At 51.7% G+C, this 20,798-nt stretch overlaps 1 protein-coding gene across 5 annotated transcripts in view; it reads right to left on the bottom strand.

The window, feature by feature from the left end:
* The window catches only part of ABCA3 (ATP binding cassette subfamily A member 3), a 65,467-nt gene that overhangs the window by 18,472 nt on the left and 26,197 nt on the right, over positions 1-20,798 (bottom strand). For all 5 annotated transcript variants that reach the window (XM_063654905.1, XM_054454825.2, XM_063654904.1 and 2 more), the window contains 8 exons: positions 13,584-13,757; positions 9,109-9,290; positions 5,155-5,298; positions 4,553-4,682; positions 3,327-3,481; positions 2,952-3,107; positions 2,515-2,725; positions 786-936 (listed from right to left, as the gene is read on the bottom strand). In XM_063654905.1, coding sequence (XP_063510975.1) covers positions 786-936; positions 2,515-2,725; positions 2,952-3,107; positions 3,327-3,481; positions 4,553-4,682; positions 5,155-5,298; positions 9,109-9,290; positions 13,584-13,757 — 1,303 coding nt within the window. The remainder of the gene's footprint in view (positions 1-785; positions 937-2,514; positions 2,726-2,951; positions 3,108-3,326; positions 3,482-4,552; positions 4,683-5,154; positions 5,299-9,108; positions 9,291-13,583; positions 13,758-20,798) is intronic.

Below are 20,798 nucleotides of genomic sequence, written 5' to 3' on the forward strand. Positions count from 1 at the left end.
ATGATGAAACCCCGTCTCTACTAAGATACAAAAATTAGCTGGGTGTGGTGGCGGGAGCCTGTAATCCCAGCTACTTGGCAGGCTGAGGCAGGACAATCGCTTGAACCTGGGAGGCGGAGGTTGCAGTGAGCTGAGATTGTGCCACTGCACTCTGGACTGGCCAGCAGAGTGAGGCTCCATCTCAAAACAAATAATAAATAAATAACAAATAAAATAAATAAATATAAAATGGAAAAAAATCTGACAAAATCAAACAACAAACTGGAGAAAAGTGCAACAAACTGATATTATCCAGATAATATTCAGACTGATACTGTCATAGAAAACTGGCTTCCCTCCCCTTGCTGGTTCTGCTGTGTGTATGAGACAGTGATGAGCAGGTGCTAACATCTCCAGCTCTGACACTGAGACAAATTCACCACCTGTGTACAAATACAGACTCAGTTTCACGAATAGTTCTGAGTGCAGCTGCAGCATGTGTTGAGCCTGGTGTCAGAAGAGGGAGTGTGAGCCCTGCGTCAGCACTGAGCGCCCTTTTGGTGAGTCAGATATGTGCTTCTCCTTTTCAGGTCCTAATTATGTTTCTCCTTGCTAGGAGGCCTGGCACCTAGGACCCAGCCAAGCAGATTCATCTGGGCTGATGGTGCCCAGGCTGAGGGTCTAAGAGTGCCGACTGGCCAGGCCAGAGAGGGGCAGAGCAGGTGCCTCTGAGCACCAAGCCCTCATGGCCCATGGGGACCCCATCTTGGATCTATACCTGTGCATGCCCTCCCTGGGAGGCGTACCTGTGTGTGCTCTCTCTGGGAAGGATGAAAGACAGCTCGGCCCCAGCGCTGCTCTCCAGTGTGGCGTTGGGCACGTGGTGGTGGACCAGCTGGGAGATGTCTTCGGGGTTGCAGTGCGGTTCCTTCACCAGCGTCATGTGATAGCCGGCACCTGGAACACAGGGCCACGTGTGAGATCTTTGGCTGATGTCTTCATGCACACCCTGGGGTCTCTAGGGCTCACACCAGGCAAGCTGGTGGGAAGGAGGCCAGAGAACCGGAGGTGGGCAGCTGAAGCAGAATGAATGTGTCTTGGAGCTCCCTGTGCTGTCCTGAGGGTCTTGCCTCCCGCTCCTGCTGGGAAGAGCTGCTGGGGATCTAGGGTGCTGAGCACTGTCAGGGGCACCTGCTGGAAGGTGGGGTCTCCCCCCAACTGTACAAGCACCAGGGAAGGATATCAGCAGCAGCGACGGACCACGTGTGAAGGCTTCTGTCTTGTGGGGTTAACACTGATGGTTATGGTGTGGTTCTAGGAAGGGACTGTCAGCAGGAGCAGAAGCGAGAGCTACCGGCTGCAAGACCACACTGCACGGCACTATCAGAGATGCATCTCACCTCTCTCCCAACGTCACTGTGCAGGAGATGGAATTCCATGTCCTTTTTTTTTTTTGAGACAAGAGTCTCGCTCTGTCGCCCAGGCTGGAGTACAGCCGCACAATCTTGGCTCACTGTAACTTCTCCCTCCTTGGTTCAAGTAGTTATTCTCCTGCCTCAGCCTCCCCAAGTAGCTGGGATTACAGGCATGCACCAACATACCTGGCTAATTTTTTGTATTTTAGTAGAGACAGAGTTTTACCATGTGGGCCAGGCTGGTCTTGAATTCCTGACCTCAAGTGATCTGCCTACCTTGGCCTCCCAAAGTGCTGGGATTACAGGTGGTGAGCCACCACGCCTGGCCCCATGTCCTCTTTAGAGACAAGGATGCCAGACCCAGGAAGAACAATGGCTCTGCCAACTGGGCAGTGGGGCAGGAAGTGGCCAGTGACACTCTCAGAGGCCGTGGTGGATGGTTCCTTATCTCCTAAGGCCTGTTCTCCTCCCTCTTGGTAAGAAAACCCTGGTATCTTGGCTGAGCATGTGGCTGCCCAGGACAAAGGCCATCCCCTCCTGCCTGCTGCTGACCACACTGGGTTGCCACTCAGTCACTAGGGGGCAGAGGTGGGACGTGAACTTGGTGGGTGTCCTGAGGGGAGGAGGGCTCCTATGTCTTTGCTCCACCCCCTGTTGGAATGTGGGGGACGTTGGCACACCCAGATCGTGCTGGACCAGGAGGTGACCTTGAGAGGGAAGCCGTAGTTGCACAGCATAGTCAGAGGTCTGGGCCCAGATCCTGTGAGCCCCTGCTGGCCCTGGCCATGCTGTGAGCTGCTGTCACATGGGAGCTGCCACGTTGGTGCGTGTGTTGGCCTCTCCAAGGGCAGTGCTGCTCCTAGTGGCACTGGGCTTGGCCTCTGTTCTTCTGGTCATGACTGAACCACATCCTAACCAAACTGAGACTTTCAGCTCCATTTCCTGCCTCTTCCCTCTCACAAGCCCCCCTGCCTGGTTGGGCTGTCCACCCAGAGGCAACAGACAGGTCTAGAAACGGCCACCCCTGCCTGATCTGAGGGCCCTTCATGAAGGTAGCAGCCATTCCCTCAGCACGGCAGCCAGGACACCGACCCTGTCGCGGGCTGGCCCCACCGTTCACCATATTTCTGCTTGAGGAACAGCGAGGACCCGCAGCACTGCAGCTCCCCCTTGGCCATGATGGCGATGCGGTCTCCCAGCAGGTCAGCCTCATCCATGAAGTGGGTGGTTAGCACGATGGTGTGGTCACTTTTCTGTCGCTGAAGAAGATCCCAGATGGCCCTCCTGGAGATGGTGTCCATGCCCGAGGTGGGCTCGTCCAGTATCAGCACCTGGAGGGAGAGAGACAGTCTCGTGATGCTGGTAGAGCCACACCCCAGGCCCAGGCTGGCCTTGCAGTAGGCCCCATCAAGGGGTTTGTGGAGCCAGCTTGAGTCCTCCAAGGACAGTGATGGCCTTGTCTGGGGTGTCAAGGGCCAAGGTGCCTGGGCCATGGCGGAAGGGCCAGCCCAGGTTGAGCAGGAGGGGAGCCCACTGCCTCCAGTCCCACCGCCGCACCTTGGAGCCTGCGATGAGGGCGATGCCGATGGAGAGCTTGCGCCTCATGCCCCCGCTCAGGAAGCGGCTCCGTGAGTTCCACTTGTCCTCCAGGCCGATGACATGCAGCATCTGCTTGACTTCTTCAGGGCACTTCTGGCGTGACAGGCCCTTCAGCTGCAACGACAGGGGACACAGGGAGATGCAGGGCTCCTGGCGGGAGGCTGACCCTGGCCAGCGAGTTTCTGGTGAGAGGAACCTCTCCATGACGTAGCTGGACTCCCTGGCTCCTGCCCTCCTGGCTCCCTTCCTCCAGTTTAGCTCCTCGGAAGACTGCCCCGGAAACTCAAGCACATCAGTGAAAACACCCCTGCACACCCCTGGCCCCCAACTCACCTGGGCATAGAAATAAAGGTGCTCTGCGACTGTCAAGTTGTCAAACAGGATGTCGTGCTGCGGGCACAGGCCCAGGCTCTTCCGGATCTGAACCATGTCCTGGGAAATTTCATACCCGCTGATGTATGCCCGTCCACTGGTGGGGGGAAAGAGACCTGGGGCCCAGGAGGAGACCCCACATTCAGCATGAAGATCCTGTTCGTCAGCACCCGGGGTAATGACCCCCACCCCCTGTCTGTCTCCCCTAATTTCCTCTGAGGACCCTGCCCATGAGAGGGCCTGGAACCCCGCTCCCACCGGGGTGGGCTTTGGCTGGGCCAGTAGGAAAACAAGCGGCATGGAAACAGCCCTGCCACCAGGATGCACAGCTGGTCAGGGAGGAGAAACCCATGGCACACACACACACACACACACACACACACACACACCCCACACACACACCCCCCCCACACACACACACCACACCCACACCACACACCCACACACACACCCACACACCCACCCACACACACACACACCCCCGCCCCGGGCCCCAGCCTGTACCCCACACACACACACACACACACACACCCGCCCCGGGCCCCAGCCTGTAACACACACACACACACACACACACACACACACACACACACACACACACACCCGCCCCGGGCCCCAGCCTGTAACACACACACACACACACACACACACACACACACACACACACACACACACACACACACACACACACACACACACACACCCGCCCCGGGCCCCAGCCTGTACCACTGCCAGACACTTTGGTGCTTGGGGAAGACAGAGTGAAATGCCAGCGGAGGGTGTGGTGCACAGGGAAGAGCTCTCAGAGAGGGGTTTGGTGACAGAATTAGCAGGGGGTTGAGCTGCTCCTGTGTGGCCTCTGTTTTTACTGACCCTGTCAAGCTTGGGTATTCACGGACAGAGGCGCTGAGGAGGGCAGGGGTCCCTGGGGGTCCCCCTGCATTCACAGACAGAGGCGGTGAGGAGGGCAGGGGTCCCTGGGGGTCCCCCTGCATTCACGGACAGAGGCGGTGAGGAGGGCAGTCCCTGCATGTCCCCTGGGCCCGCAGGGCTAAGTTGCATCTCTTGCCGCTGTGGTTGGGGAAGGCCCAAAAGCCCCATTGAGGGAGTGAGGCGGGGCTGGTGCTGAGATGATGTTAAAGGGGGGCCTGCCGGTGGCAGGGGACGTGAGGCCGTCCGGCCCTCACCTGTGAGCATGGAAAGGGTGGTGGTCTTCCCAGCGCCATTGTGGCCCAGCAGGACGGTGATCTGCCCCTCGTACAGGTTCAGGTTCAGGTCTCTGACGGCTGCCCTGTCCTTATTCCCCACCCTGAACACCTGCAGGAAAGGCAGAGGCTGCCCTGGGCCACCCACAGCCCCGAGGCCCACGGCCAGGGCCTCTCCTGCTCCCCCGCCCGACCGTCTCAGAAGGAACCAAGCCTAGCGTCACCATCAGTGTGCAGAGGGGAGGGACGTTTCGGGCAGATGCTGCTCCTGGCTGCTCCCCTCCGGTCTCCCCCAGCCCCAACACGTCCCAGACACCCTCAGTGTCTCTGCAACCCTGGGAAGCCCATGAGACCGAGGCACTGCTGGACGGCTGAGTCTGGCATTTCCTGAGAAGCTGGAGATGTGGTCTGTGCCCTGGGGAACCGGTTAGAGGGCAGCGGAGGGTTCCTGCCCTCCTTCAGGGCAGGAGGGAGCAAGGCTCGGAGGGAGCACCTGGCGGGCCACGAGGTCTCACCGCCGTGCTGGTAAGTCTTCCCATGGTCCTGGCAGCCCCGGCCCTCCCTGTCCCCACAGGAGGCGGCACCTTGGACAGGTGCTTGATCTTGATCCCCGCCACCAGGTCCTCTGGCTCGGCTTCAAAATACTCATTTCTGAGCGCTTTCTCGGGGTCACTGTCCTCTTCCTCCTTCCTTGCAACCGCCCTTGGCTTCCCACACCAATAGGAGGGCTGGGAGGGAAGCAGACAGCGGTCAGTTTGTTTCGTCTGTGACGAGCAAAGCAACAACCAGCAGACACACTAGATGCACACAGCCACGCAGCCTCTGTCCCAGGCCTTCGAGGCACTGCTGTGGAGAAGGCACTGCTCAGGGAAAGCCCCAGAGCGCCCCGACTTGTTTCATCCCTGTGAAGGCTCTAAGACTCAGTTTCCTAACCTGGTAAGTGGGTGTAACGGTTACATACAGGCTTGTGAAGATGAACTCAGATCCGATACAGGGGAAAGGGAGTTTGTCAGCTATGAAATTTCATACAGAGAGAAGTTATCTAACGCTCCAGTTCAGAGGGATGTTGGGGCCAAAATGGAAAGGAAGCTGTGTCCCCATGCCACCCGGCTGTTTCTTTGCTCAAGCCCCACATGAGCTCATGACTGTAAGCAAGAGAAGCTGAAGGCGCCATGCCTCCCTCTACGAGGAAGCCTCTTCCCATCTTCTCTGTGGACATCACAGAGATAGCTCAGGGCATGGGGTAAGAACAGCCACACACCTCACACACTGCCCTCGAGGACAGCCTGGTGCCTACATGGATGCAGTCGACACAGTGGTGCGGGCAGAGCACCAGGGAAGGTGGAAGCAGTGCCTTGGCAGGATCAGCACCGGGGCAGCTGCGGGGTGGGGACTCGTTCACCCGCAGCTTCATGCCCAGTGCACTTCCAGCAACCGGAACGGCGCCTGGCACACACTGCACTCCACTGGTTCTCAGGGACATAGCTCTCATATGTAAAGTTACTTTAAAATCAGAATGCATCTTGGCTGGGCGTGGTGGCTCACGCCTGTAATCCCAGTACTTTGGGAGGCCGAGGCGGGCGAATCACGAGGTCAGGAGATCAAGAACGTCTCTACTAAAAATACAAAAAGATTAGCCGGGCGTGGTGGCGGGCGCCTGTAGTCCCAGCTACTCGGGAGGCTGAGGCAGGAGAATGGCGTGAACCCAGAAGGCGGAGCTTGCAGTGAGCCGAGATTGCGCCACTGCACTCCAGCCTGGGCGACAGAGAGAGACTCCGTCTCAAAAAAAAAAAAAAAAAAAAAAATCAGAATGCATCTTGAATTATAAAATGCCATAGTGTAACTGTGGCATTTTTCTTTCTTAGTGATAGACAAAGTAACCATTACCTCTAACGATCAGTGTCATCTTACAGTTGATGAATTACAATAGTGGACACTTGATAAATACTTGTGGAATCAAAGAATGAAAACAGAAATGGCCTTGGCTGGAGGTGGTGGCCCACGTCTGTAATTCCAGCACTTTGGGAGGCTGAGGCGGGTGGATCACCTGAGGTCAGGAGTTCAAGACCAGCCTGGCCAACATGGTGAAACCCCATCTCTAATAAAAATACAAAAAAAATTAGCTGCGTGTGGTGGTGCACGCCTGTAATCCCAGCTACTCAGGAGGCTGAGGCAGGAGAATCGCTTGAACCTGGGAGGTGAAGGGTGCAGTGAGCTGAGATCACGCCACTGGACTCCAGCCTGGGCAACAGAGCTAGACTCCCAATCAAAGAAAAAAAAAAAAAAAGAAATGACCTTAACTAGCCATCGGTAGGGAATCAGTTAAGTATATGGTGATGGGCCCACAGGATGGAATACTGTGTGTCACTATAAATGAAAGTGGTTTGTTGGGAGCAAGCCCCCCAAAGTCTGGCCATAAACTGGCCCCAAAACTGGCCATAAATAAAATCTCTGTAGCAATGTAACATGTCCGTAATGGCCGTAACGCCCAAGCTGGAAGGTTGTCGGCAAGGAACACCTGGCCCGCCCAGGGCGGAAAACTGCTTAAAGGCATTCTTAAGCTGCAAAGAAAAGCCTGAGCGATCTGTGTCTTAAGGGCGTGTTCCTGCTGCAAGTAATTCGGCCCATCCGTTCATTTCCCTTATGGGATACTTTTAGTTAATTTAATGTCTGTAGAAACAATGCTAATGACTGGTTTGCTGTTAATAAATATGTGGGTAAATCTCTGTTTGGGGCTCTCAGCTTGAAGGCTGTGAGACCCCTGATTTCCCACTTCACACCTCTATATTTCTGTGTGTGTGTCTTTAATTCCTCTAGTGCCGCTGGGTTAAGGTCTCCCCTACTGAGCTGGTCTCGGCAGTGATTCTTAAAAAGGTAATACTTAGATAGAAATATATTGATAAATATAACAATATTTATCAATATGTTTTAGATAATAGTTTAAAACTATATTTATAAATAGACAAACACATATGTATTTAGGATATCTGAGTTGTACTGTTAGGTTAAGAAAAGCAACTTTTAAGCATTTTTTACAATATGATTCTTTTTTTTTTTTTTTTGTGAGACAGGGTCTCATTTTTTCACCAAAGTTGGAGTGTGGTGGTGTGAACATGGCTCACTGCAGCCTCAATCTCCTGGGCTCAAGTGATTCTTCTGCCTCAGCCTCTCAAGTAGCTGGGACCACAAGCATGTGCCGCCTGGCTAATTTTTTAAATTTTTTATTTATTTTGTAGAGATGGGGTTTCACTATGTTGCCCAGGCTGGTCTCTAACTCCTGGCCTCAAGTCATCCTTCCACCTCAGCCTCCAAAGTGCTGGGATTACGAGGATAAGCGACTGTGTCCACCCCGATCCCATTTTTTTATTTTTTATTTTTTATTTTTTTGAGATGGAGTCTCGCTCTGTCGCCCAGGTTGGAGTGCAATGGCACAGTCTCAGCTCACTGCAGCCTCCGCCTCCCGGGTTCAAGCAATTCTCCCTGCATCAGCCTCCCGAGTAGCTGGGATTAGAGGCGCCTGCCACCACACCCAGCTAATTTTTTTTTGTATTTCTTTATTAGAAACAGGGTTTCATCATGTTGGCCAGGCTGGTCTCAAACTTCTGACCTCGGGTGATCCACCCGTCTTGGCCTCCCAAAGTGCTGGGATTACAGGGGTGAGCCACCACACCCGGCCTCCAATCACATTTTTATGAAACTATGCCATATGTCCATCCATGTGTGCTCTATGACAGTAAGTGTAGAGAAGGAAACTCAGCAAAGTACATACCAAATGTCAACAGTGTTCATCTCACCAGTGGGACTGAACTATAGATTTCAGGAATCTGAACTTTTTTTTTTTTTTTTTTGAGACAGACTCTCGCTCTGTTGCCCAGGCTGGAGTGCAATGGCACGATCTCGGCTCACTGCAAGCTCCGCCTCCCAGGTTCATGCCATTCTCCTGCCTCAGCCTCCCGAGTAGCTGGGACTACAGGCGCCCGCCACCATGCCTGGCTAATTATTTTTTATTTTTTATTTTTAGTGGAGATGGGGTTTCACCTTGTTAGCCAGGATGGTCTTGATCTCCTGACCTCGTGATCCGCCCACCTTGGCCTCCCAAAGTGCTGGGATTACAGGTGTGAGCCACCGCGCCTGGCCGAATGTGAACATTTTTATACGAAGCTAGATTTTATAGGCAGAAAACCCAGTAAGATACTTTTTACAAGAAAAGAGGCAGGATTGAGGAGGCAGGTGGGCAGCAGAGGCTGTGTGCGTGGGTCTTGCAGAGAGGGGGCCAGAGCAGCCCGTTCTCTGCACCCCTCTGTCTCAGGCTCTGGAGCGGAAGGATTTCTCTTGGGCATGGAGGGTCTTTCTCTCTCTCTGAACCAGTCCCAAGGACCCTCGGGTACACACCACTCCCTGTGCACAGGGCAGGGTTCTGTGTGCCAGCCCCACGCAGGCGCTGCATGCTGGGGACTCGGAGGGGTCCCTGAGCAGGTAATGGGGACACCTCTGCACTCACAGAGGCGGCGGCTCAAGAGCAGGGCATCAGAACTCACCATGATGAAGAAGTACCAGGGCTGAGGCACGCCGAACTGCCCTGGGAAGACGGCCTCCATGTACCAGGTCACCAGGCCATAGAGCACAGAGTCCAGCAGCAGCATCCCCAGCACCTGCCCGAAGCAGAAGTCGTCGTCCACGTTGACGGGACTCAGCAGGTCTCGCCACTGGATGCCCATGCCTGGAAGACACACCAGGAAAGTGGCCTGAAAGCCAGCAGGCTGGGGGGCCTGGGGACCCGAAGCCCCTGATGGCACACGTGTGCACGTTTGACCTTGCATGGCCACTGCTTGGTCGGCATGCCTTTTCCCTTCCCGGTTTTATAACAAGTTGGACAGCTCTCTTCAAGTCTGGAAGATAAACGCAGGTTACAAAATCATTAAGTCACAGACCAGCAACAGCTCATTCACTGACTAGACGGGCTTGCATTTAATCTGTGACATATATGCACATATGTACACACATACATATGCACCCACATCTATGATTTCGGTAAGGCCAATGTGGGTCAATGTGCATTTAGCATAAGTCTTTTTTTTTTTTTTTGGAGATGGAGTCTTGCTCTGTCTCCCATGCTGGAGTGCAGTGCTGCAATCTCGGCTCACTGCAACCTCTGCCTCCCAGGTTCAAGCGATTCTCCTGTCTCAGCCTTCCAAGTAGTTGGGATTACAGGCACATGCCGCCATGCCTGGCTAATTTTTTTTTTTTTTTTTTTTGAGATGGAGTCTCGCTCTGTTGCCCAGGCTGGAATGCAGTGGCGCGATCTCGGCTCACTGCAAGCTCCACCTCCCGGATTCGCGCCATTCTCCTGCCTCAGCCTCCCGAGTAGCTGGGACTACAGGCGCCCGCCACCACGCCTGGCTAATTTTTTTGTATTTTTAGTAGAGACTGGGTTTCACCGTGTTAGCCAGGATGGTCTCGATCTCTTCACCTCGTGATCCGCCTGCCTCGGCCTCCCAAAGTGCTGGGATTACAGGCGTGAGTCACCGCACCCGGCCCTAATTTTTTGTATTTTAGTAGAGATGGGGTTTCACCATGTTGCCCAGGATGGTCTCGAACTCCTGAGCTCAGGCAACCCACCCGCCTTGGCCTCCCAAAGTGCTAGGATCACAGGTGTGAGCCACTGCACCCAGCCAGTATAAGTCTTTATTTATTTATTATTTTTTATTTTTTTGAGATAGAGTCTTGCTCTGTCACCTAGGCTGGAGTGCAGTGGTGCGATTTTGGCCCACTGCAACCTCTGCCTCTGGGGTTCGAATGATTCTTCTGCCTCAGCCTTCGGAGTAGCTGGGATTACGGGAGCATGTCACCACACCAGGCTAATTTTTGTATTTTTTTTTTTTTTTTTTAGATGGAGTCTCACTCTGTTGCCAGGCTGGAGTGCAGTGGCACAATCTTGGCTCGCTGCAGCCTCCACCTCCCAGGTTCAAGCAGTTCTCCTGCCTCAGCCTCCCGAGTAGCTGGGACTACAGGTGTGCGCCACCACGCCCAGCTGATTTTTGTATTTTTAGTAGAGACGGAGTTTCACCATATTGGCCAGGATGGTCTCGATCTCTTGACCCCATGATCCACCTACCTCAGCCTCCCAAAGTGCTGAGATTACAGGCGTAAGCCACCATGCCCCGCCAATTTTTGTATTTTTAGTTGGCGACAGGGTTTCGCCATGTTGGCCAGGCTGGTCTTGAACTCCTGACCTTGAGTAATCCACCCGCCCTGGCCTCCCAAAGTGCTGGGATTATAGGTGTGAGCCACCCCATCCAGCCTAGTATAACTATTTTTTTACATCTGAATTTTGTAGTGACGGGGGTCTTGCTATGTTGCCCAGGCTGGCCTCAAATTCCTGCCTGAAGCCTTCCTCCTGCCTCGGCCATAAGTTTTTTTTAATCACAGAAATATTTCAAACACGTGTAAAGCTCTCTTTAATGGAGCTCATGTTTCTCATCTTCTCTCTGGTTGGCCAACATTGCAGTCCTGACAGTGCTGGGGCTCTGTGTGTCCAAACACCCTCTGTTTGGCCGAGGACCCCGATGGAAATAATGCTCTCCAGCCTTGGTGAATTTGCACTTTCAAACAACCAGAGATTTGTCTGTTTTAATAACATTCACTCCAGCTGGGCGTGGTGGCTCACCCAGCACTTTGGGAGGCTGACACAGGAGGATTGCTTGAGGCCAGGAGTTTGAGACCTGCCTAGGCAACATAGACAAATTATCTGGGTGTCGTGGCACGTGCCTGTAGTCCAGCTACTCAGGAGGCTGAGGTGGGAGGATCACTTGAGCCTGGGAGGCCGAGGCTACAGTGAGCTATTATCATGCTACTGCACTCCAGCCTGGGCAATGGAGTAAGACTCTGTCTCTAAAAAAAAATTGTTAAAAAGAAAGCAAAAGAACAAAGTCTACATTTTATCAACACACGAGTAAACATGGAAACACAGATATGTACAAGCTAAAGGGTCAGAAGACACTGCCAACTGCAGAGAACCGTTCTAATGAAAGACAAAGCAACGCTGGACACTCCCACCTCCTTCCACATACCCAGACCTTTGCAAGCTGCAGCTAGGAACTGCATGGTGCCATGGTTTGACTGGGCCCCCCAAATTCATGTGTTGGAGACTTGACCCCCAATGCAGCAATGTCGGGAGGAGGCCTAACTGGAGGGGCTCAGACCAGGTTTGGTGCCCACAGCAGGCCTTGCAGAATGAGAGCCCACAGGCCAAAGGCCGACCAAGGAAGTGTTTTACTCAATTTAATTTCATAAAAATTAAGAAAAAAAGTGGGCCGGGCGCGGTGGCTCACGCCTGTAATCCCAGCACTTTGGGAGGCTGAGGCGGGCGGATCACGAGGTCAGGAGCTCGAGACCATCCTGGCTAACACAGTGAAACCCTGTCTCTACTAAAAATACAAAAAATTAGCCGGGTACAATGGCGGGCGCCTGTAGTCCCAGCTACTCAGGAGGCTGAGGCAGGAGAATGGTGTGAACCCGGGAGGCGGAGCTTGCAGTGAGCCGAGATCGCGCCACTGCACTCCAGCCTGGGCGACAGAGCGAGAGACTCCGTCTCAAAAAAAAAAAAGAAAAGAAAAAAAGTGAGTTGTGATGGTGCCATTGCACTCCAGGCTGGGTGACACAGTGAGACCCTGTCTCAAAAAACAAAAAAGAAAAGAAAAAAAAAATGCTGTAGTTTATCACTTGTTTCTCTCTTAGGCGTCTCTGCTGCCATCACCAATCAATGCAGGAGGCACTGGCAAGATGCTAATCCTACCCTTTACCACGAGCAGTGGTTGATCAAAAGTCCTCGAAACCCAGCCAGCCTCAGTGGCTCACTCCTGTAATCCTAGCACTTTGGGAGGCTGAGGGCAGATCACTTGAGGTCAGGAGTTCGAGACCAGCCAGGCCAACATGGCAAAACCCCCTCTCTACTAAAAATACAAAAAAATTAGATGGGCATGGTGGTGCATGCCTGTGATCCCAGGTACTCGGGAGGCTGAGGTGAGAGGATCACTTGAGCCCAGAGGCAGAGGTTGAGATGAGCCAAGATCGCACCACTGCACTCAAACCTGGGAAACAGAACGAGACTCTATCTCAAAAAAAAAAAAAAAAAAAAGTCCTCAAAACCCTAGACTTTGAGATCTCTGATGTAATAATTTTATTTATTTTTTTGAGACGGAATCTTGTTGCCCAGGCTGGATTGCAGTGGCGCGATCTCGGCTCACTGCAAGCTCCGCCTCCCGGGTTCACGCCATTCTCCTGCCTCAGCCTCTCGAGTAGCTGGGACTACAGGCACCCGCCACCACGCCCGGCTAATTTTTTGTGTTTTTAGTAGAGACAGGGTTTCACCTTGTTAGCCAGGATGGTCTCAATCTCCTGACCTCGTGATCCACCGGCCGCGGCCTCCCAAAGTGCTAGGATTATAGGCGTGAGCCACCGCGCCCAGCCTCTCTGATGTAATAATTTTGAATGTCTCAGGAAGCTGGAAGAGGCCAGATGTGGTGGCTCACGCCTGTAATCCTGGCTATTCAGGAGGCTGAGGCAGGAGGATTGCTTGAGGTCAAGAGTTTGAGACCACACTGGGCAACACAGTGAGACCCCATCTCTATAAAATATTTAAAATAAAAAAAATGAAAGCTGAAAGAGACTCAGGTCACCAACTTAGATCCCACCATCAGTCAGATGCGTATGTGGTGCCAACGCTGCTGGATGCTTCAACCTTCTTGTCCTCCGAGCTTTGGGCTTCTTCGGCCCACTGCCCTGTGGCTCCCATCACCTCCTGCTGTGCCGTGGAGCTGAGCTTCCCTCGCCCGGGGCCGTGCCCAGCTATCCAGCCCACACTCAGCGCCGTATGCGGATGCTGCTGGCTTCAGCGGTCCCAACTGCCTGCCAACCGTCCCAGGTGGAGCCTTGCTGCTGGCGGCTCTTGTGGCTGGGTGCTCTCGAAGCTTACTGATTTGGAAAGAACAGGCTGGACAAGGCAAACACTCACCTTTCGCCTCAAATTTCCCAATGAGCTGGGCTCCCATTGCCATGGCGACGTTGGACAGGAGGCAGGAGCAGAGCTTCTGGCTCAGAGTCATCCAGTTGTACCGAGGGGCCACGAAGAAGTAGGGGATGTAGGTGAAGAAGTAGAGGAAGCCGCCGAAGGCTGCTGCCATGTTGGCTGCAGGTGTTGGAAGACCCGGGGGGCGTGAGCGTCAGTGCCTTCAGAAGGGGCTTGGGCTCCCCAAGGTACAGGGAACTCCCTCCTCCTGGGGCTGAGCCACCCAACCTGCTCCTGGCACCTGCCATCTATACGAGACACAAGCCCCAGCAGGGGGGGACACCAGGCGTGGCCGGCAGCCTCTTCTCCAAGTGGTGCCCCCATCCCAGGGACCCCCACACCAATACCTCCAGCCCCTCCTCCACCTCCCATCCAGCTGCCTCCCTGACACAGCACACCTCACGTGGCTGATCCCAAACCCGATTCCCGCCTAAGCCCCACTTCTTTTTTTTTTTGAGAAGGAGTCTCGCTCTGTCTCCCATGCTGGAGTGCAGTGGCGCGATCTCGGCTCACTGCAAGCTCCGCCTCCTGGGTTCACGCCATTCTCCTGCCCCAGCCTCCCGAGTAGCTGGGACTACAGGTGCCCGCCACCACGCCCGGCTAATTTTTTGTATTTTTAGTAGAGATGGGGTTTCACCGTGTTAGCCAGGATGGTCTCGATCTCCTGACCTCGTGATCCACTGGCCTTGGCAAAGTGCTGGGATTACAGGCGTGAACCACCGTGCCCGGCCTGCCTAAGCCCCACTTCTGCCTGGGTTGCCCGATCTCTCTCATTCGTTCATTCATTCATTCGTCAGATACGCACTGAGTACCTACTCTGTTCTAGGCACCAGGGAGGTAGCCCCACACAAAACAGAGAAAATCCCTCCCCTCCCAGGCCTGGAACGTAGCAGGGAGACAGAGAGCAAGGTGTGCTGGATGGAGACACATGCTGGATGCAGCAAGGAGGTGCAGGATGGGAGAAGAGGCTCCCAACGGCCGGGAAGGCTTCGAGGAGGTGACATGTGAGAAGGAGCTGGAAGAGGTGAGAGAGTGGATTACGGAGAGTGGAGAGATGGGCATGTTTTCTGTCCACGCCGGCAGTGCTCAAACTGTTTGGTTTTCTTTTCTTTTTTTCCTTTTGAGATCGAGTCCCCCTCTGTCACCTAGGCTGGAGTACAGTGGTGCCATCATGGCTCACTGCAGCCTCCACCTCCCAGGCCTAAGAAGTCCTCCCACCTCCGGCTAGGGAGAGTAGCTGGGACCACAGGCACGCAGTACCACGCCTAGCTAATTTTTAAATTTTTTTGTAGAGATGGGTTTCCCTATTTTGTCAGGGCTAGTCTAAAGCTCCTAGGCTCAAGGGATCCTCCCGCCTTGGCCTCCCAAAGTGTTGGGATTACAGGTCTGAGCCACCATGCCCAGCCATCAAAATCTTTGGTCTTAAGACCCTTTTCTATCCTTAAAAATTATTAAGGACACCAAAGGGCTTTTTAAATGTGGGTTATATATATATATATCCATATTTATTCTGTAAGAAATTAATACTAAGAACATTTAAAAATTCTGTTAAATTTAAGAATAACAGTAATAAATCCACTACAAGTTAGCATACATTTATGAAAAAAACCCCGGCTGGGTGTGGTGGCTCACGCCTGTAATCCCAGCACTTTGGGAGGCTGAGGCGGGCAGATCACAAGGTCAAGAGATCAAGACCATCCTGGCCAACATGGTGAAACCCCACCTCTACTAAAAATACAAAAATTAGCTGGGCATGGGTGGTGGCGCATGCCTGTAGTCGCAGCTACTCAGGAGGCTGAGGCAGAAGAATCGCTTGAACCTGGGAGGCAGAGGTTGCAGTGAGCCGAGATCGGGTCACTGCACTCCATCCTAGTGACAGAGCGAGACTCTGTCTCAAAACAAACAAACAAACAAACAAAAAAACACCCCCCCACACACTTTCCACAATTTATTGAGAAGAGCAGCAGTGGTTTTTCCAACTTTTTTCTTTTTCTTTTTTATTTTTTTTCTGAGACAGGGTCTCATTCTGTTGCCCAGGATGGAGTGCAGTGGTGTGATTTCAGCTCACTGCAACCTCTGCCTCCCGGGCTCAAGTGATTCTCCCACCTCAGCCTCCTGAGTAGCTGGGACTGCAGGTACGCACCACCGGGCCTGGCTAATTTTTTTTTGTATTTTTAAGTAAAGACAAGTTTTCGTCATGTTGCCCAGGCTGGGCTTGAACTCCTGGGCACAAGCAATCTGCCCACCTTGGCCTCCCAAAGTGCTGGGATTACAGATATGAGTCACTGTGACCGGCTGATTTTTCTTTTTCTTTATTGGTCTTTTTCCCCACCTCTGGTGCTTCAATCAGGAACAAAGTTTCACATTTTTGTAAACCTCCATCATGTCTGACTTAACAGATTACAGCTCCGTCCTCATATCTGCCTATTTACCCTTTTCTTTTTTTTTTTTTTTTTGAGACGGAGTCTCGCTCTGTCGCCAGGCTGGAGTACAGTAGCACGACCTTGGCTCACTGAAACCTCTACCTCCTGGGTTCAAGCAATTCTCCTGCCTCAGCCTCCCGAGTCGCTGGGACTACAGGCACGCGCCACCACACCCAGCTAATTTTTGTATTTTTAGTAGAGACGGGGTTTCACCATGTTGGCCAGGGTGGTCTTGATCTCTTGACCTCGTGATCCACCTGCCTCGGCCTCCCAAAGTGCTGGGATTACAGGCGTGAGCCACCGCGCCCGGCCCTATTTACCCTTTTATGTTGTTTGGTTGATGTATATAAAGAAAATCTGGCTTCACACAGATATATAGTTGGAAAAGTAAAGGGTATTGTAATGGTTTTTACAGATATCTGTGGATATTCTTCTTTGACACTATACCATTCAAGCGCCACTGAACAAGCAGTAATTTCCGAAAGGTTAGTTGCCATGAAGTAACCAACGAACTTTTTGCGCTCTGTTACATTAACATCCATTGGTTTATCCTGCAGTTTGGATTTTTTAATTTTTGGTGAGAGAGTCTCGCTCTGTCGCCCAGACTGGAGTGCAGTGGCACGATCTTGGCTCAATGCAACTTCCGCCTCCCAGGTTCAAGCAATTCCCTGCCTCAGCCTCCGGAGTAGATGGGATTACAGGCGCCCGCCACCATGCCCGACTAATTTTTGTATTTTTAGTAGAGGCGGGGTTTCACCATCTTGGCCAGGCTGCTCTTGAACTCCTGACCTCGTGATCCACCCAACTCGGCCTCCCAAAGTGCTGGGATTAGAGGCGTGACCCACTGTGCCCGGCCAAGTTTTTGTATTTTTAGTAGAGATAGGGTTTCACCGTGTTGTCCAGGCTGGTCTTGAACTCCTGAGTTCAGGCAATCCACCCACCTCAGTCTCCCAAAATGCTGGGATTACAAGCATGAGCCACTGCGCCTGGCCACACTTCGGATTTTTACTCTTGTATGATTTTATAACATGATGCATTAGTTCATTTGGAAAATACTGCTTTCTGAGTTACACAGATGTTCCAAACATTGGCATATTTTATCATACAATATTAAAAAAATTAGATTTGTTAATGTTATCACTGGCTCCATAAAAAGTTCTTTAAGTACTAGGAAGTCACAGATTTGAGTTTGCAAAATTCTATTTTTTGCCTGAAAGCCTGAACTGCAGTATTGATGTCAGAAACTACCAGTTGTTTTCCTTAAAAAGACAGGCTCATACTGGAGAAAATGCCTACCAAATACCTGAGGGGGAATAACTATAGTCTAGTGGTTGCTCCTTCAAGCAAAAATGGTGCCCCATGAAAAATGTGGCTAGTTTTGCTGACAACTCAAGCAACTGTACATGTACTTTTCCTCAAGATAATCCATGGTTCAGTACAAGTACTTTATGTGTACATCCCATTTCGTCACACAGAATACTAAATGAAGTATATTTGAGAGTCGAGATTTAATAAAGTTTTTTTTACTGCTTTGTCAAGGACATTCATGAGTGAAACTGGCATTTTTTTTCTTTTTTTTTTTTTTTTGAGATGAAGTTTCACTCTTGTTGCCCAGGCTGGAGTGCAATGGCACAATCTTGGCCCACTGCAACCTCCGCCTCCCAGGTTTAAGTGATTCTCCTGCCTCAGCCTCCTGAGTAGCTGGGATTACAGGTGCCCACGACCACGCCTGGCAAATTTTTTTTGTATTTTTAGTAGAGACGGGGTTTCACATGTTAACCACGCTGGTCTCGAACTCCTGACCTCAGGTGATCTGCCCCCCTCGGCCTCCCAAAGTGCTAGGATTACAGGTGTGAGCCACCACGCCCGGTCAAAATTGCATTTTTTTTTTCAGCCTGAGCAACATGGTGAAACCCTAGCTCTACAAAAACTACAAAAATTAGCCGGGTATGGTGTTGCACACCTGTGGCCCCAGATGCTTGGGAGGGAGGCTTAAGTGGGAGGATCACTCGAGCCCTGGGAGACAGAGGCTGCAGTGAGTCGAGATCACGCCACTGCACTCCAGCCTGGGCAACAGCACGAGACCATGTCTCAAAACAAAAAAAATTAAAAAAAAAGTTGGCATTGTTTGTTTGTTTGCTTGTTGTGAGTATGCGGCAGTGGAGAACACAATGATGATAAGTATGGCTTGGTGTCTTGATTTATGCTTAGGGTCTGGTGGTTTTGCTCATCATTGTTTTTGCACCGTCACTACAAACATCAGCATGGTGGAAAAGGCAAGCAGCATCTGGGTGTCACTATAAGACCATCTGGGGCCAGGTGTGGTAGCTCACGCCTATAATCCCAGCACTTTGGGAGGCTGAGGCTGGTGGATCACCTGAGGTCAGAAGTTCAAGACCAGCCTGGCCAACATGGTGAAACCCCATTTCTACTAAAAATACAAAATTAGCTGGGCATAGTGGCATGCGCCTGTAGTCCCAGGTACTCGGAGGCTGAGGCAGGAGAATTGCTTGAACTCAGGCAGCAGAGTTTGCAGTGAGCCAAGATTGTGCCACTACATTCCAGCCTGGGCGACAGAGTGAGACTCTGTCACAAAAAAAAAAAAAAAAAAAAAAGAAGAAGAAGAAAGGGGGTTGTAAAAGTATAGTTTAAAAAAAAAAAAAGAAATTAAGAGGCCGGGCGTGGTGGCTCAAGCCTGTAATCCCAGCACTCTGGGAGACGGAGGCGGGAGGATCACTTGAGGTCAGGAGTTTGAGACCAGCCTGGACAACATGGCAAAACCCAGTTTCTACAAAAATAGCTGGGTATGGTGGCGGGCACCTGTAATCCCAGCTACTTGGGAGGCTGAGGCGGGAGAATCGCTTGAACCCGGGAGGCAGAGGTTGCAGTGAGCCAGTTGTGCCACTACACTTAGCCTGGGTGACAGAGCGAGACTCCATCTCAAAAAACAAAACAAAACAAAACAAAACAGTAATTAAGAGATGTGAAAGACTGAGAGATACCCCCTCACACCCATTAGGATGGCGACTATAAAAAACAATCAATCAGAAAACAACAGGCGTTCATGAGGATGCAGGAGACTGGCAACCTGTGCGCTGCCGGTGGGAATGCGCAGCGGTGCAGACACTGCGGGAAAGACAGTCTGGCAGTCTCTCTCAAAAGTTAAACACGGAATTGCCATAGGATTCAGCAACTTCACTTCTCAGTATACGCCCAAAGAATGAAAAGCAGGGATCCATGTCCAGCACAGCACACTCATGACAGCCACAACATAGGGGCACCCAAGAGTCCGTTGATGGATGAACAAGTAAACAAAATGTGGCCCATCTACATTATGAAATATCATCTAGCCTTGAAAAGGAGGGGAATTCAAGCTACAACACAGATGAACCTTGGGGATGCTATGCTCAGTGAAATAAGCCAGGCACAGCACATAAACACTGTATGATTCCTCTTACATGAAGTCCCCAGGGTCATCAAACTCATAGGAACAGGAAGTAGGATGCTGGTTTCCAGGGAACGGGGGTGGGGGAGTCAGTGTTTCACAGGGACTGAGTTTCAGTTGGGAAACATGAAAACCATTCTGGAGGTGGACATGGGGGTGGCTGCACAACGATGTGAATGCTTAAAGCGGCCACAATGGTAATTTTTTTTTTTTTTTTGAGACCAAGTTTCGCTCTTGTTGCCCAGGCTGGAGTGCAGTGCCGTGATCTCAGCTCACTGCAACTTCTGCCTCCTGGGTTCAAGCGATTCTCCTGCCTCAGCCTCCCAAGAAGCTGGGATTACAGGCATGTGCCACCACACCTGGCTAATTTTGTATTTTTAGTAGAGATGGGGTTTCTCCATGTTAGTCAGCCTGGTCTCAAACTCCCAACCTCAGATGATCTGCCAGCCTTGGCCTCCCAAAGTGGGATTACAGGCGTGAGCCATCGTGCCCTGTTGCCAGGCTGGAGTGCAGTGGCACAATCTCGGCTCACCGCAACCTCCGCCTCCTGGGTTCAAGCGATTCTCCTGCCTCAGCCTCCCAAGTAGCTGGGACTACAGGCACCTGCCACCACACTCGGCTAATTTTTGTATTTTTTTTTTTTTTAGTAGAGACGAGGTTTCACTGTGTTGCCCAGGATGGTCTCGATCTCCTGACCTCACGATCCGCCTGCCTCGGCCTCCCAAATTGCTAGGATTACAGGCGTGAGCCATGGTGCCCGGTCATAAATAGTTGTATGTATTTTACACACACACACACACACACACACACACACACACACACAGAGTAAAGTCTGATGAGATATTACCAGAAATCTCATTGAAATTCTAACCGAAGACACATGAGCCCTCAGATCGAAATGTTCATAAAGAAAAATCACACCTAGACTTTTGGCAGACTCCCACCAACAATGAGTATCAGATGGCAATAAGGTAACATTATAAAATTGCCAAGCGAGAATACCTATCTGTGGAGAATTTCACAGGCAGCTAAAATAGTATACAGGAGTGAGGGCAAAATAAAGACACCTTTGGACATACAAAGTCTAAAGCATTGACCACTTACCAACGCCCACTAGAAGAACTACTCAAAGATGTGCTTCAACACAGAGAAGAGTGACTCTAAAACGCCGGGTACATGAAAATCACGTGCACATCAGATATGCTGGCAAAGCACAGGAATGTCACAGAGGAAATAACTGCTTATGATTTTTTTTCTTTTTTTGAGACAGGGTCCCTCTTGTTATCCAGGCTG

This window comes from Pongo pygmaeus, chromosome 18 (assembly GCF_028885625.2).
Source record: "Pongo pygmaeus isolate AG05252 chromosome 18, NHGRI_mPonPyg2-v2.0_pri, whole genome shotgun sequence".
Taxonomy (NCBI): Eukaryota; Metazoa; Chordata; class Mammalia; order Primates; family Hominidae; genus Pongo; species Pongo pygmaeus.